The sequence below is a fragment of the Mus musculus genome, chromosome 11 (assembly GCF_000001635.26).
Source record: "Mus musculus strain C57BL/6J chromosome 11, GRCm38.p6 C57BL/6J".
NCBI lineage: Eukaryota > Metazoa > Chordata > Mammalia > Rodentia > Muridae > Mus > Mus musculus.
The window spans coordinates 8,601,609-8,616,995 of NC_000077.6; the positions used below are offsets into that span (position 1 = coordinate 8,601,609).

The window sequence follows — 15,387 nt, forward strand, 5'->3', positions numbered from 1 at the left end:
AGTAGCAGCAGCGTGGCACAGTGTAGTGACAAGGCCATACGTGGCAGAAAGGGCAGCATGAAGACAATGGGAAATGAAGCAACTGCATATCAGACCACCACAAGGTCCCTTGGGTGCTTTGCACCACGGAGGCTTCAATGCCTTCCCCAAGGCACCTGCCTGAGACTTCCTGTCTGGGCTCTGCCCCTCCAGCCCAGCTCCCCAAGGCAAATTCTAGGATCTCTGAACCTCTGTTCCCCCTCACAGAACTATCAATGTCAAATGGAATCCTTCATGGGCCCCTGCTTTCAAACTACAAAGTGATGACCAGGACATAAGTGTGCAGAGCCCAGACAACAAGGCCTCAGAGGTCAGAGACAGGGACCAAACAAATTGCAGCTTGGTGCTGTGAGCTCAGGAGCTCAGCAAAGTTTCCACTCTGTTGGGCCACTCTGCCTTCTGGATAATACTTGACCAAAAAGTTTAAGCAAGGCTTAAACAGATAAATTTTCCCAGAGCCTAGGAGTTTGTGAACCCCAGGAGTTAAAAACCTATTTGAGTTTTTATCTGTGGGTGATCTTGTTTTCAACTGTCTGTCCAAGCTTTTAAGACTTGCTAAAATACATACCACAAATATTTATTCTTCTTCCTCTAATCAGCACAACACATAATGGTGACCAAGGGTTTCTAAGACAAGAATGATTTTCACTAGATAAGAACAGAGCTTCCGAGAGAGGTGAAAAACCCAGACATGGAGCTGAAGAAATGGCTCAGTAGGAAAGAGCACTAGCTGCTGATCTTCAAATGGACCAGGGTTCAAGTCCCCGCACCCACGTGGCAGTTCACAACTGTCTCTAACTCACAGTTTTAGGGGATCTGGCACCCTCACACAGATATACAAGACATGTAGGCTACATACCAATGCACATAAAAATAAATAATCTTTAAAAAAAACAAACAAACAACCATACAGAAGCCAGCCCAAGCAGAGGAAAGGAGAAACAGCAGAAAATACAAAATTAGGAAGAGACAGCACTTCAGACACATCAGATAGCTTCATGGTGGCCTTAATAACTATCCCCATGTACAATGAATCACTGCTGTCTGCATGTTAGAGAGGATACTGTGTGGTTTCTGGGGGCAAAGAATATGATGCCTTCTGCCACTTTACAGGGCTACTTCAGCAACCCTGCAGAGCTGCCAATCTGGAAAGAAATGGAAGCCACCAGCCAACACTCAGCTCAGTCTGCCAACTCCATGGGCATGATGTCTCAGTGACAGCAGACTCCAACCTCAGCCAGGCCTTCAGATGATGGGCAGCCTCTAAGGAGAGGCTGAGTAGGAACTGCTTGGCCCCCTAAGCCTCACATTCGCAATCCAAGTAGCAGTGAGAAAGAGCAGAGGCTTACAGTTGCACCAAGGAACTAACGGCCATGCTCACAGCGCAGTGACATCCAGCATCTCTGTCCCTAGTCCAGGTTTCTGCCGTCATGTGCTTACTGCCTACGACCACCATGGAAAATGACGCAGTGTCCCATCACCCACAGGGAAAGCTCCGCCTCTTGAGGATACACCCTAGGTCCTCAGTGGACCATGCTGACAGCTCCCTAATGACCCTTACACTAGCTACACCCTGCCCTCCCCAGCCTGGCCCGTTCTGATCATCCTATGGTTGCCTCTGAAGCCCACCCTTGGTGCCTCTGACCCCAAAGCTTGACATGTCAGGATCATGTTAGCAGCCCATCCATCTCTCGGGACGGGCTGCAAACTGGAGGAGAGTCGGTCTTTGCCTGTACCACCAGATTCTGCCGAGGGCAACACTATTAGGAGACCACAGCAGGGATCTCACTATTGAGCGCCTCTATCACGGATTGCACAGGTAACCCTAAAACTCATCATTTGCCTCTCTTCTTGCTCCTTTTACTGAGGGAAGGTCAGAGTCTGTGGATGACCAGCCATGACCTGTGGCTGGGCTGAGCCTATGGCCTGTAGGATGACACACAGCAAGGAGCCTGCACCACACAGCCTTTGGCTCCCTCCAAGGCATCAGCAAGTAGGAAGTCCCTTTCCCCCACCAACAGGCTGCAGGCCCCCAAAGGAAAAATGTCCCCAGTGCTTTTATACCTTAGCCAATCCCAGCCACCTCCCCAGAAGTTATCACACTTTGATCTAAATACGAAGCTTTTTTAAAAATTATTATTTTTATTCTCTGACAGTTTCACACATTGATTTAATGCACACCAATTACTCTCTAGATTTTCATAAATGCTTAACAACTGCCTATTAAACCAATGGTCCTGATCTACTAAGAGTTTATAAATGCATAGGGTTGCAGAGACGGCTCAGTGGTTAAGAGTACTACTGTTCTTCCAGACAACCCAGGTTCAATTCCCAACACCCACATGGTGGCTCACAGCCATTTGTAACTCAAGTTCCATGAGTTCTGACACCTTTTTTTGACCTCCATAGGCATGAGATACAAATGTGGTGCAGGTACTCATGCAGGCAAAACAAAAGTAACTAAATCTTAAATTAGTTGATCAATTAGTTAAATTTTTTTTTTAAAAAAGACCGAAGGGAAAAACTCTGTTGCTGTTGCTCTTGAGACAGAGCCTCACTTTGTATCTCAGGCTAGCCCAACTTATTTCAACCCTCCTGCCTCAGTCTCTCAAGTGCTGAGATTCCATGTGTTTAAGTCACCAGCTCTCGATTCACTTGCCAAAGGAAAATTCAACTCAGAACTACATGATTTCTAGGCTATCAACTGGTGTTCCCTCAGGCTGTGATTCTGCCTCCCTGCCATTACTGGTGGATGAAAACCCATATGGTATTGTTATGTTGTATCACACTGTCGGCACACTGCAATTCTGCCAGGACTTTATCACAATCACACAGGGGCGAGAATCCTGCTCATCCTCGTAAGTATAGGCAGAGTGCCCCTTCTCAAGCCTGCTTAGGACCAGGGCAGTTCAGACTTGGGAAGACTTTCATAGACTTTGCTAGTTTATTATTTGCTCCCCAAAGTCCAAAGTTTGCAATGTTCCAAAATCCAGGCTATCTTGCACATCCAAATTTTAAATTTTGAAGCATCTTGGTTTATAAAGTCTCAGATCAACCTATATGTTTGTCTCATCCAAAGATGCAAAGTAAAAAATAAATTTAAAAATTAAAACCAACCAACCAAACAAACAAAAACAGGGATGTTACTCATCCACTTCTGCCAATCCTGACCAACTTCTTCCTGCTGAAATCACCCTTTATGCCCCAGACTGAAGGGCAGAGAGTCTCTCACAGTCTGGCCTCAGCTTTCTCATGACTAAAAACAAAAAAAAGGCCAGAAAGAGGACATAGCAGCATCTGTCAATGCTACCATCAGCTGCTCATGCCACTTAACAGAGCAGCTTCCTTCCTCCTGGCCCGTGACCTTCCCCTCAACAGCAGGCTCATGGGACTCAGGGGTTTACTCAGTCTTCCCAGTCCTCACTCACCACCAAATCCCCAGAGGACCTTGGACTTACGGTGTGTAACAACTGGGTGCCTTCTCTTCTGTCCACTGACAGAACTGTGTCTCCCAGCTGGCCTCCGGTCTGTCGGATATTTCCACAGCCATGCAGTTTTCCCCAGAAAGATGGCGTGCTCTGGGAGTCTCCACACACGTGTTCTGAGATGCTTCAGAAACCCGCCTACTCTCATGCTGGCCAGTGTCTCCTGCTGGTTCGATCCTCACAGGTCAAGGTTTGCTCTGCTGCTGTGTATTGTGATGCTATATTCTGTATCCCAAGGTCTAGTTGCCACAAGACTAGAGAACTCTCACATTCCACCTTTTGTTGTGTAAACCTTGCTCCTTAATTTAAAACTATCGGTTGAATAAATATAATACAGCCTGTAGCAGGGCAGAAGAGAGGTAGGCGGGGCTTTGGGTCCCAGACTAAAGACCAGGAGGAGGGAAGGGAGGAGAAAAAGGAGGAGAAAGAAGGAAAAGCCACAAGGAAGGTGGATTGTGGGAGCATGGTCATGAGAGCTGACCTGTTGTAGTAGAAGTGGCCCAGGCGGAAGATGGCAAGTGATATATCTCAGGGTTACTGACAGGGAAGACAAACTAGAAGAGAGGGTTGATATTTGTCCAGCTCTAATGCTTTAAGGCTTATTATAAATATAAAGGTAGCCGGGCGTGGTAGTGCACGCCTTTAATCCCAGCACTCAGGAGGTAGAGGCAGGCGGATTTCTGAGTTCGAGGCCAGCCTGGTCTATAGAGTGAGCTCCAGGACAGCCAGGGCTACACAGAGAAACCCTGTCCTGAAAAAAAAAAATTAAATATAAAGGTTTTGTGTCTTTTTATGGGAACTAAATGATCAAAGGTGGGGTAGAAACCCCCCTAATAATATTTACTGCAACCTTCCTCTCCCACTTCCTCCTTGCTGACAGAATCATATTTAGTCTAGCTTCCCCCTCACTTCATCCTTGTGGGAGTCACCCTTAGACACAGTTAGATCCCACCTGGTCTAGGTCAGTAGCTGTTAGAGGGATCTATAGACCTCCAGGTCCCCAAGACTTCATAATGAGTTGATGAGTCCGAAATATTTTTCTCACCTCTCTTCCCCTTTCTCCTGCATTTACACAGTATGGAAAGTGCGAATAGATAACTCTGCAGGCATTTAGAGATCAAGACTAACTTATACCAGTTACCAGCAGACACTTGAGATAAAAAGCCAGCTTCACTCAAGAAGGCCCTGATGAGAGCTGGAGAAATGGCTCAGCTGTTAAGAGAGCTGGCTGTTCTTTCAGAGGTCCTGAGTTCAGTTCCCACATGGCAGTTCACAGCTGTCTATAACTGTAGTCCCAGAGGATCCAATACCTTCTTTTGGTATGCAGCCATATATACAAGCAAAACAACCATATACAAATAAATAAATAAATAAATAAATAAATAAATAAATAAATCTTTCTACAAATGAATATTCTAATGAAAAAATTCAGTAAACACCTCTTCACTGTTCTGTGAGAGCAGAGGGGAGATTTGCAGTGAGTGTCTCCGGATTGTCTGGGAATGGGATGACATGTGGGAACGGACCAGCTAGCAACAGGACTGGTGCAGCTGTGAGTTGTTAGCTAAACTAGCCACTTACTCGGGATCACCGTTTTTTTATTTGAAAGAACCTTGGCAAACAAAACATGATTATTCAGAAGGGGCTGCTTGCCAGTTTCTCAAAATTAATTTAAGTGAGTCTCTCACACCAATGTCAAAACTTCAGATTTCAAGTGGAAATTCTCTCTTCAAAGATCTACACCCAAAACCAGGAGCTTCACAGCATCAAGATAAAATTAACAGATACTAATAACATGTATAGATATTTTGGGGGATTTTAAAACAGAGAAACCCTGTCTCAAAAAACAAAACAAAAAAAACAAACAAACAAACAAAAAAAAAAAACCAAGTGCCTCAAGACTAGGACGTGTGTAAGTTAACAGGCCAGAAACAGACCAGGGCACTGTGATACTTGCTGGTTCAAAGGTTCAAAGATCCCACCCAATACACAAGACCAGCCAAAGACATAGTTTAAATTAAAAAAAAAAAAAAAAAAGTATTGATTCCATTTCAGACTCACAGAGACACTAATCTTTAAAAAACACTATTATTTTTGAGTTCTGATATGAAATCCAGAGTCCAGTGCAATCTGAAAGGCTGAAACACAGGGCCACATGCTTTTCCAGCTCTTACACAGTGTGTAGAGAAACTGAAAGCAGAAGAAAGCAGGGGGTGGGGAGGGGGAGGGGAGCCCTACCTTTCTACTAAAGAGAAACACAGGTCTCACTGCTCCATGGGAATGAGAGTTTTAAGGAAAGTCATTTTCACTAAAAATACTTATATTACCTTATAATAGTATTACTGTTCCTTTTAAGTGGTTTATTTTGCATATCATCGGCTTCCATTTCTACCACGTTAAATGGTGATGGGGGCTGGTCATATCTACAGGGATCTTTATGATCTAAGTGACCTGAAACTCAAGATGACAGTAAAGGCATTTTGGCTTGCATGAACAATGACAACCTGGACAGATGACAATCCCATTCACCCTTCTAGACTGAGTCTTTTAGAATGGGAAATGATGTATGTCTGATAGAAGGAAAGTCAAATGAACCCGACCCACCCAGTTCTATCCAGTTCCTTACTCTCTTACAAAAGACCCACAAGGAAAGGGGCTCCTTTTGGTTGCTACTGAGAATAGAGCTAGATTCTACCAAGAGAAAGCTAATGAACATAGTCAGCACATTGGGAACCCAGGCATAGTCCTGTGCTCTGGGCCACTTGCACCTCCAGGCCCAGGAGAAAACCCACACCACAATGGCTAACTGGGCCCTGCATGTCTGGCTGCCATAGATAGTACCACTTGCTTTACACACCTTGTCCCACTGGTTCCCTTGGTAACCAAATAGAAAAGCATATTCTCAAGTTCTTGTTACAAATAGAAAATAGAAGCACAGGTAAGACATGGTGGCCAGTGCTCATAATCCTATCACTCAAGAGATCTGAGGCAGGAGAATCACACATTTGCACCCATTTGACTCTACAAAGTAAGTTCCAGGCCAGCACACATTCTCAGGTGAGCCTGTTTTAAACATACGATGAGCAAAGCAAGTAGGCAAAGGCTCTCGTGTGCCTGGCACAATGACTGGGTTCTAGGTCACTAAGCCAATAATGCAAACATCTATCTGTACCAACTGAGGAGCTGCTGTGCCCCACCTCAAGGAGGACCCTGTCACTACCTGCTGCCACCACCTCTCCTTATGTAATGAGAAACAACAGACTGTAACAGCAGAGACCTTTTTGATATGAAAAGAACAGCTACATGAACTATAAGAAAAAATGATAGATAGATATATAGATAGATACATACATACATACATACATAGTACATAGTACATAGATAGATAGATAGATAGATAGATAGATAGACAGACAGACAGACCGCTAAAGATCTGACACGTGACTATGAAAGTACTTTCCAGAAGCCAAGGCTAGCCGATACCAAGCTCCTTGTATAGTATGAAAGAAACATGAAGAACTCATCCATCCCTAAGAAGCTGACACAGGAAAGACATCACAGGTTGCCTCAAAGGGAAGAGGAGCAAAAATAGGCAAACACTTTAGTCAATGAAAAAAACCAATAGGACTAACTACTTGAATTTTATATATGCCAAATGGGAGAGGCAGAAATGAGCACAAGATGTCAGAGACTATCTTGGTGATGCTAGAGTAAAAATTTTTGTATGCTATAAATACCACCATTAGAAGGGGAAGATAAAGCAAGTGAATGAGAATTTGCAATATGTAAGGTAGAAAGGTAAGAAACACTGATTTGTTTAGAGGATAAAGACATTAGAGAGTGGCATATGTTTTTGCCTGGTGTGTGTGTGTGTGCGTGTGCGTGTGTGTGTGTGTGTGTGTGTGTGAAAGAGACAGCATTCCTAACATAATGAAGTCTGAGAAATCAGGAAGGGGAAAACGTCATCTAATTTTTAAACAAGCAAAGGATCTGAAAGGTGAGTCTGGGGCACACACAGAAACATGGCAGACATTTCAGGCAAAAACTGGAGTTTGCATTTAATAAACAATTGCTAAAGTGGAATGCTCTGAAACTTCCTGTGCCAGATGCAGGACCGTCAGCGCCTCAGGCTTCACTCAGAGAGCTTCCCTCACTTGCTGCACACTGAGTTCTACAGAGGCTCAGCAGCACAACTCAACTCCCTAGTCACAGAAGGTTTGCAAAGTCGGGTTTAGGAATCCAGGCTCCTCAGTGCCATAGTTCACATCCCAGCCATCTGGCTCCAAAAGACCTGACACTGCTATACGTGGTCTTGGAGGTGCTATTCTTCAACGTGTCTCCATGGGCCTTGGGAATCCGGGCTGCAGGCTGACAAGGTTGTCAGAGTCTTTTATACAACACTCTACAGAGAGTTACCAAGTTATAAATGAGCCCGTGAGTGAAACACCCTCTGCTTCGCAAGTTCTCCTGCACCTTCTGCAGGGACAATCTCTGAGAAGCTAGGCCTTGAGCTGTTCCCAGTGGTGACTGCCACAGCCACCAGCACCCCAGGAGGAGCACTGCCCGGTGACACGCAACACTATGGAAATCAGCAATCCCACCAGGCCCTAAAGGTGTCCGAGTCACAGCTGCTGTGGAGCGAGAACTTGTGTCTTATCACCCAGGCTACTCAAGAAATTTAAAAATCAGAATCTGCCTGTAAAATTGACTAACAGGACCCAGATGTCCCTGGCCCACAGATAACTCAGAGCCTAACCACCCAGACCTTTGAGGAACAGCAGGAAGAAGCTGGTGATTTCTTTGCAGAAAATGGGACATTTCAGTCAAAATGAAGAATTGAGAAGTAAGCGTGGGAAAAAGAATCACAGCGAGCAGAATGCTCCGCACCCGACGAGTGACGTAACGAGTGACGTAACGGAGCTGGAAGCTCCCCGCGGAACTCTTCTCCCTTCCTGTTCTTCTGAAAGGTTCTGTCATAGACCATCTCTCAGGATGGAGCAAGAATGATGGTGGAGGAAGGGTGTGGAGGGGAGCTGAGCCAGGCAGGGTCATCACGGGAACATTTTAAGGAAGAAGAAAATACAGGAAATTGGAAGAGGCTAGGCTAGGGTTGTTGGGGAGTCACCTCTAACTAACTGCTTTGTGGAAAAGTTTAGCGCTACCTACTTCATGTGGAGTTGCAAGAAAGGTACAGATCTCAATCCAGGTATGTATCTGCCAACTTCATCTAGATTTTCAATCAGCCTGCTGTCCCAGTGTGCCTGCTAAGTGCCTTGGAGCATCCGTAAGACTTGAGTACATTGCAGAAGCTCTCAGCCTGGGCAGCAGACAGGCTGAAGAACAGCCAGCATGTCATCTTCACAAACTTGGCTCAAGAGCCTGTCAGCACCCCAGAGTAGCCATCCTTTTCTTCATGCCACAGGTACCCTACTACCACATTCCTGCACTGGATGCCTGCCCACCAGACACGGAGCCCTTTAGGGCCTTTGTGATTAACTTAGCCTGTTTTATGTGGCTAATAATGAAACCACGGTCCGAATGAAATCTATTTTGGCTCAGTTCCTCTCCAAGGTACAAAGGCCACATCTGGTGATTGCTATCTTAATGGCAATATCCCAAGATAGAGCAGGACAACACGAAATGAGAGTGACAGGGAGCATACGAGTGTACACGCATGAAGAGGGGATGCATGTGCGCACAGAAACCTCTTACAAAAGCACCAGTTCTTAATCCACGCTAATGACTATGAATCCTAACGACCTTCCAGAGACCCCACTTCTCCATACCAGGGTCAGACCTTCTCCGCCCTCTTAATACTCACAATGGAGATTACTGGAGAACACACCATAGTCAACCTGTATCCATCAGCACAAGAATAATAGCATACAAGCGTCAACTTGCTGCCCAATATGCTACACATGAGAGCTGCACACAAGAGCAGCATGCCTGCTTACCTAGGAAAAGGGTGCCTGGTCTGCAGGCTAAGCTAGGCACGGGGCCCTAGGAAGGTTACAACAAGTACGGGGCAGGGCAGGGAACCAGAGCTTGGATAGAGGGACAGAGGCTGCTCCTCTCACAACATCTGAGAGCAACTGGTCCAGGTCCCAGGTATCAAGAGATACAGACCCAGCAGCACAGAGATGCCAGATCCCCCGCTTTGTCACCAGGGAAACTGGACCTCTTAGACTCATGCTGCGCTGCTTTCATCCGGCCCTGGCACCGTTTGAAAGTCTACTGCCTCTGACAGTGTGATGCCTCCCATGCCCACACCATGTAGAACCTATGGCATCTTCCTAATGCATTTCTGGTCTGCCAGCTTCTGAGCCACAACACTGCCCACAGCAGTCAGTGTCCTTCCTAGGCCTACCCGGCTGGCACCACTGCCTGTGGAATTTGCAGGGTGCTTCATATCTGAAAGCACTGTTGAAGGATTCTGGGCTCACACATGCAACCCAGAGCACCTGGGCATTACTTCCTGACACACTACATTGTCCTCAAAAAAAGGGCAGCGTTTGAAAGACAGGATGAAACATATTCATGCTAAGTAGTACCCACAGAAACTGAATTTAATAATAATTAAAAAATAAAAAAAAAACTGGGCGTGGTGGCACATGCCTTTAATCCCAGCACTTGGGAGGCAGAAGAAGGTGTATTTCTAAGTTCAAGGCCAGCCTGGTCTACAGAGTGAGTTCCAGGACAGCCAGGACTACACAGAGAAACCCTGTCTCGAAAAACCAAATAAAATAAAATAAAATATTAAAAAAGCCGGGCGGTGGTGGCGCATACCTTTAATCCCAGCACTTGGGAGACAGAGGCAGGCGGATTTCTGACTTCGAGGCCAGTCTGGTCTTAAAAAAGTGAGTTCCAGGACAGCCAAGGCTATACAGAGAAACCTTGTCTCAAAAAAAACCAAATAAATAAATTAATTAAATTAAATTAAATTAAATTAAATTAAAAATAAAAAAGAGGTCATGAGAAAGATCAGACCTAAGATTCCTGGAACATAATTTCAGGGCATTAAAGAAAAGCAGCAATTGCATAATAACGGAATTACTATACTTGTGTGCATAAATATGATGTCTCAGTCTATTTGGGCTGCTATTAAAAAAAAAAAAAAACTACCAAGCCACAGCCTGAATAGCTGGGCTACATACAATAGCAAATCTATTTCTCACAGTTCTGGTCCTAGAACAAAGCAGTGTGTGAGGAGGGCCCCACCTCACACACTGCACAGTGCTTTCTGGTCTGTCATCCATGGTAGATAGTAGAGGTAAGGCATCTACGTGGCACCACAGGACTCTGAGAGTTGGGGGATGGGAAGTGGGGGAGGGGGGCTCTACTAGTGACACCTCGCAGCCTAACAGAAAATCAGAACATAAAGGAAAGGTGGATAATGTTAATGTCCTTTGGAACACAAAGCCATCATGCTGGTCTTCACTCTTATGAAGACCTGAAGGCCTCTCTGGGACCTGAGAAACTGAGACATTTAACTGGAGGTGACAGGCCTTACCAAATTTTTCTTAACAAGTGAATGACAGGGCTGGCGAGATGGCTCAGCAGTTAAGAGCACTGACTGCTCTTCTGAAGGTCCTGAGTTCAAATCCCAGCAGCCACGTGGTGGCTCACAACCATCCATAATGAGATCTGATGCCTTCTTCTGGTTTGACACAAATGGTACTAGGGGTCTCCTTCCCACAAGGTCTCCTCTGGTAGCCAACTAAAGGGCTCTGCTCATCCTATGAGCACCAATGACCTGCTCTCAGCTCCTTTCTTTTTCCTTTTAGGCCTACAGTAAGCAGATGGAGAGACCCTGCTTCTGTGGCTATGTCATTCCCATCGGTATGACACGAAGAGGCTCCTACTCAATCAGTGAGGCCCTGCCCACCCATGCCTACCTGACCTCAGCATCAACAACATCTTCCCAGACCCTTGTACTCTAGGGCATGTCAGGGTTTAGAGACACACTGGCCTGTAGGAGACTGCCTCAGAGCAGAAGGCGGAAGCCACCCTAGCATTCCACACCTATAAGGGTGAGGGGAGTGGGGTTAGGCTGAAAATGTTGAAGTTCAGCAAGACTGCAGTGAGAGGAGACACTTGGAATCAGGTAGAGACAGGACTCCCAAAAGCCTAGGGTAGGAAACACGTGGGGCTCAGGAAGCAAGGTGTACTGGTTAGTTTTGTGTCAACTTGACACATCTGGAGTTATCACAGAGAAAGGAGCTTCAGTTGGGGAAATGCCTCCATGAGATCTGGCTGTAAGGCATTTTCTCAATTAGTGATCAAGGTGGGAGGTCCCCTTGTGGGTGGGACCTTCTCTGGGCTGGTAGTCTTGGTTCTATAAGAGAACAGGCTGAGCAAGCCAGTAAGTAACATCCCTCGATGGCCTCTGCATCAGCTCCTGCTTTCTGACCTGCTTGAGTTCCAGTCCTGACTTCCTTGGTGATGAACAGCAGTGTGGAAGTGTAAGCTGAATAAACCCTTTCCTCCCCAACTGCTTTTTGGTCATGATGTTTGTGCAGGAATAGAAATCCTGACTAAGACACAAGGGGACCCAAGCGAGGGGACCTGAGATGGAAACGACAGGGAAGCAGTCGACATATTCTTCAGCACTATGTAGCAGAGGGCATCAAACTGGAATACTACAGCCCAGACAGATGCCCTTGAACTCTAAGAGGACCACACTCTTGGTCCATTCCTGACTCACTATGTTACATCTCCAAAACTGATCAGAAGAAAGGAGAAAATAAGCCAAAGAGATCCCAGCACTACAGAGGCCCACCAGGGAAGACCCTGAAAATTTTCCACAAAGGAACTACTGGGTGTGGCAGTGAAAGCTACGATCCCAGCACTCAGGAGCCAACCTAGGAGCAGGAGAGTCCAAAGCTAGCCTCCTGAAAGGAGAGGGGAGGCAGAACTAACACTAACTCTATGGAGGGAACCCTAACCCCCCACAATTGACTGGACACCAAAGAATGGTCCCCCGATCCTTCAGGGCTTCCTGGGCTGTGTGGTGGACCCCATAGCCTCATCCAGCCACACATTCATTATGGAGATGCAGCCACCTGGAGTCACAAAACAATTCAAACTTGCACTGACTCTAAGATTTAATCATCAAGAGAAAAAGCCAAGTGGGAAGGGGAGGGGGCATGAGGGCATCAGATTCAGGGAGAGCAGGAGAAAGAGAACAAAAATAGGAGAAGGGGGCAATCTCTACAATGTGCCAGAGACCTGGGATGGGGAGCGGTCTCAGTGTGTTTATGGGGGCAACTCTAGCTGAGATTCCTAGCAGTAGGGGATATGGATCCTGATGTGGCCACTTCCTGTAGCCAGACATGACTCTCAATGGAGAGGTAAGATAAGGACAGCAACCTACCCACAAAACCTTGAACCCAAAATGTGTTCTGCCTACAAGATGTGCAGAGACGAAGGGAATGGCCAACCAATGACTGCCCCAAATTGAGACCTATCCCATTGTCAAGAACTAATCCCTGACACTATTAATGATACTCTGTTATGTTTGCAGACAGGAGCCTAGCATAACTGCCCTCTAGAAGCCAACGTAAAGAGATGCAGAGACGCACAGCTAAACATTAGATGGAGCTCAGGGAATCTTATAGAAGAGTTGGGGGAAAGAACTGAGGGCCTGAAGAGGACAGGGATTTCATAAGAAGACCAACAGTGGCAACTAACCTGGACCCTTGGGCTCCAACCAAAGAGCATGCATGGGCCGGACCTACCACCTGCACATATGCAGCAGATGTGCAGCTTGGACTTCATGCAGGTCCACCAACTAGAGCAGGTTTGTCCCTTAATCTGTTGCCTGCCTGCCTATGGATCCCGGTCCCCTAACTGGGCTCCCTTGTCTAGCCTCAGTGGGAAAAGATGCACCTAGTCCTGCAGTGACTTGATTTGCAGTGGGTGATACCTAGAAGGGGTTCCCCTTTTCAAAGAAGAGGGGGAGGTAGGAATGGGGGGGAAGGATCTACCTGAGAGGGGTACTGGGACAAGACAGAGGGTTGGTATTGGGATGTAAAGGAAATAAACACATTTAATCTTTTAGAAAAGGGAAAAAGAAAAAAAGCCAAGCTGGTGGCTTGGTTTAGAGACAAGATCAACATTTTCCACAACCAGGCTGAGAGATGCCAGCACACAGAAGGCCCTAACTCAGGGGCTGGAGAGATGGCTCTTCAGTTAAGAGCACAGGCTGCTGCTTTTACAAAAGACCTAGATTCAATTCCCAGCTTCCATATGGGAGCTCACAACTGTCTATAAGTCCAGTTCTAGAAGATCTGACACCCTCACACAGACAGACATGCGGACCAAAAAAGTGAAGTGTAGGCTGTAAACGACCTGCCCTGAAGCACAAAGTGCCCACAACAACCCACTAATAGCTCTGCTCTTTCTAGAAAACTTTCCTTAGGAGCCTGCATCTTCATAAACATGGGAGGCCCTGCCAGGTGCTGGGGGATGGGGGCTGAACAGAGGCGCAATGGGGAAATTCCATGACTTAACTTCTGGAAACTCCCAGAGGAACGACTGTCTACGCGTTACTGTTTGTTTAGCTTGGGTCTAACGGGTGAGAGGTTCAAGGGCACGGACTTACTTACCTCGGCAAGCAATCCCTTGACCGTCAATGGTCTGTCTGCACACTCCACAGACTCTGGGCTTTTTAAAGTCCTTTTTCTTAAAGTTGTGCGGACACGTGGTAAATTCTCCCGGCTGGAAGAGTAAAGGAGGAAACTGTCAGAGCTTTAGCTCTTGCATCTTTTTCTTTTTTTGTTTAAGGTCTTTCTCGGGAGATAATAAATCTAGTGAGCTTTGCACACAGCCGAAAGAGGAGCTTTACCAAGCCAACTCCAGTTCCCTGAGCCAGAGAATGGCATTCTGGAATCCAGAGGGCAGCTCGCCCTCTCTCAGTAGGCGCATCTCCTAGGAGGGCATGAGGACTGAGACATTAGGCAGCCACCCAGGTGATAATGCACTGCTTGCAGCTAGCAGGCTTACATCATCCACTACAGTAGCAAAGTAGCCATACACCCTTCCAGACTCTCAAGGCGCTTCTAGAATAAAGGACTATCCAAGAGCAAACAAGTTAAAGCTCACTGCGTAGTTTCCCCCTCAAAGATGTCCCTAACTATCCACTAAGGTTCTGACTTCTCAGGCCAGTGGGCTAGGTGTGTTGTTCTGCAGAAAGGAAGGCCCTGGCACGAGCCAGGGATGGACACACACACACAAACACACACACACACACACACACACACACGCACACACTGCCTCCTTAACCTTGATGGCAAGCGTTAGTATAAGGACATTAACTCTCATCTACCAAGTTCCTGTTGGTAGAGTCTGCTCTCAGAGCCTCTATGTGAGGCCCTTAAAAGATCATTCACTGTTTTAAAAACAGCTTGTTTGCTGCTGACAGTCCACGCATGATCTAATAACCATGTGGATATTAGTCAACGTCAACACACACACACACACACACACACACACACACACACACACACACGAGGGGGGGGGGGGGCTTCTGCTCTCTCACCAGGATCATTTAAATTTACTGAGAAAGTAAAATGCATCGTTTATCTCCTGTTCTCAGTAACAACTACTTTGGAGGAAAAAAAAAGTTTGATAATTTCTTAGAAGCTTTCCAAAGTATGACAAGGTAATTTAAAAAGGACCTGCGGCTGGGCTGCAGGCAGTGCTTTACTTTCTGAACAGACCCCAGCCCCCACACAGTATGGCCAATGACTTTTCGAGACAGGGTTTCTCTGTGTAGTCCTGGCTGTCCTGGAACTCACTCTGTAGACCAGGCTGGCCTCGAACTCAGAAACCCACCTGCCTCTGCCTCCCGAGTGCTGGGATC

The 15,387-nt window shown here is 46.4% G+C and overlaps 1 protein-coding gene across 6 annotated transcripts in view; it reads right to left on the reverse strand.

The window, feature by feature from the left end:
• Tns3 (tensin 3) overlaps window positions 1-15,387 on the reverse strand; it is a 233,107-nt gene that overhangs the window by 169,957 nt on the left and 47,763 nt on the right. For 4 of the 6 annotated variants that reach the window (XR_380972.4, NM_001083587.1, XM_011243727.2 and 1 more), the window contains exon 2: window positions 14,132-14,243. The exons of the other annotated variants lie outside the window; for them this stretch is intronic. Coding sequence is in view for 1 of the 4 variants with exons in the window: in XM_011243727.2 (XP_011242029.1) it covers window positions 14,132-14,243 (112 nt within the window). In the remaining 3 variants the exon portion in view is untranslated. The remainder of the gene's footprint in view (window positions 1-14,131; window positions 14,244-15,387) is intronic. 6 annotated transcript variants of the gene reach the window in all.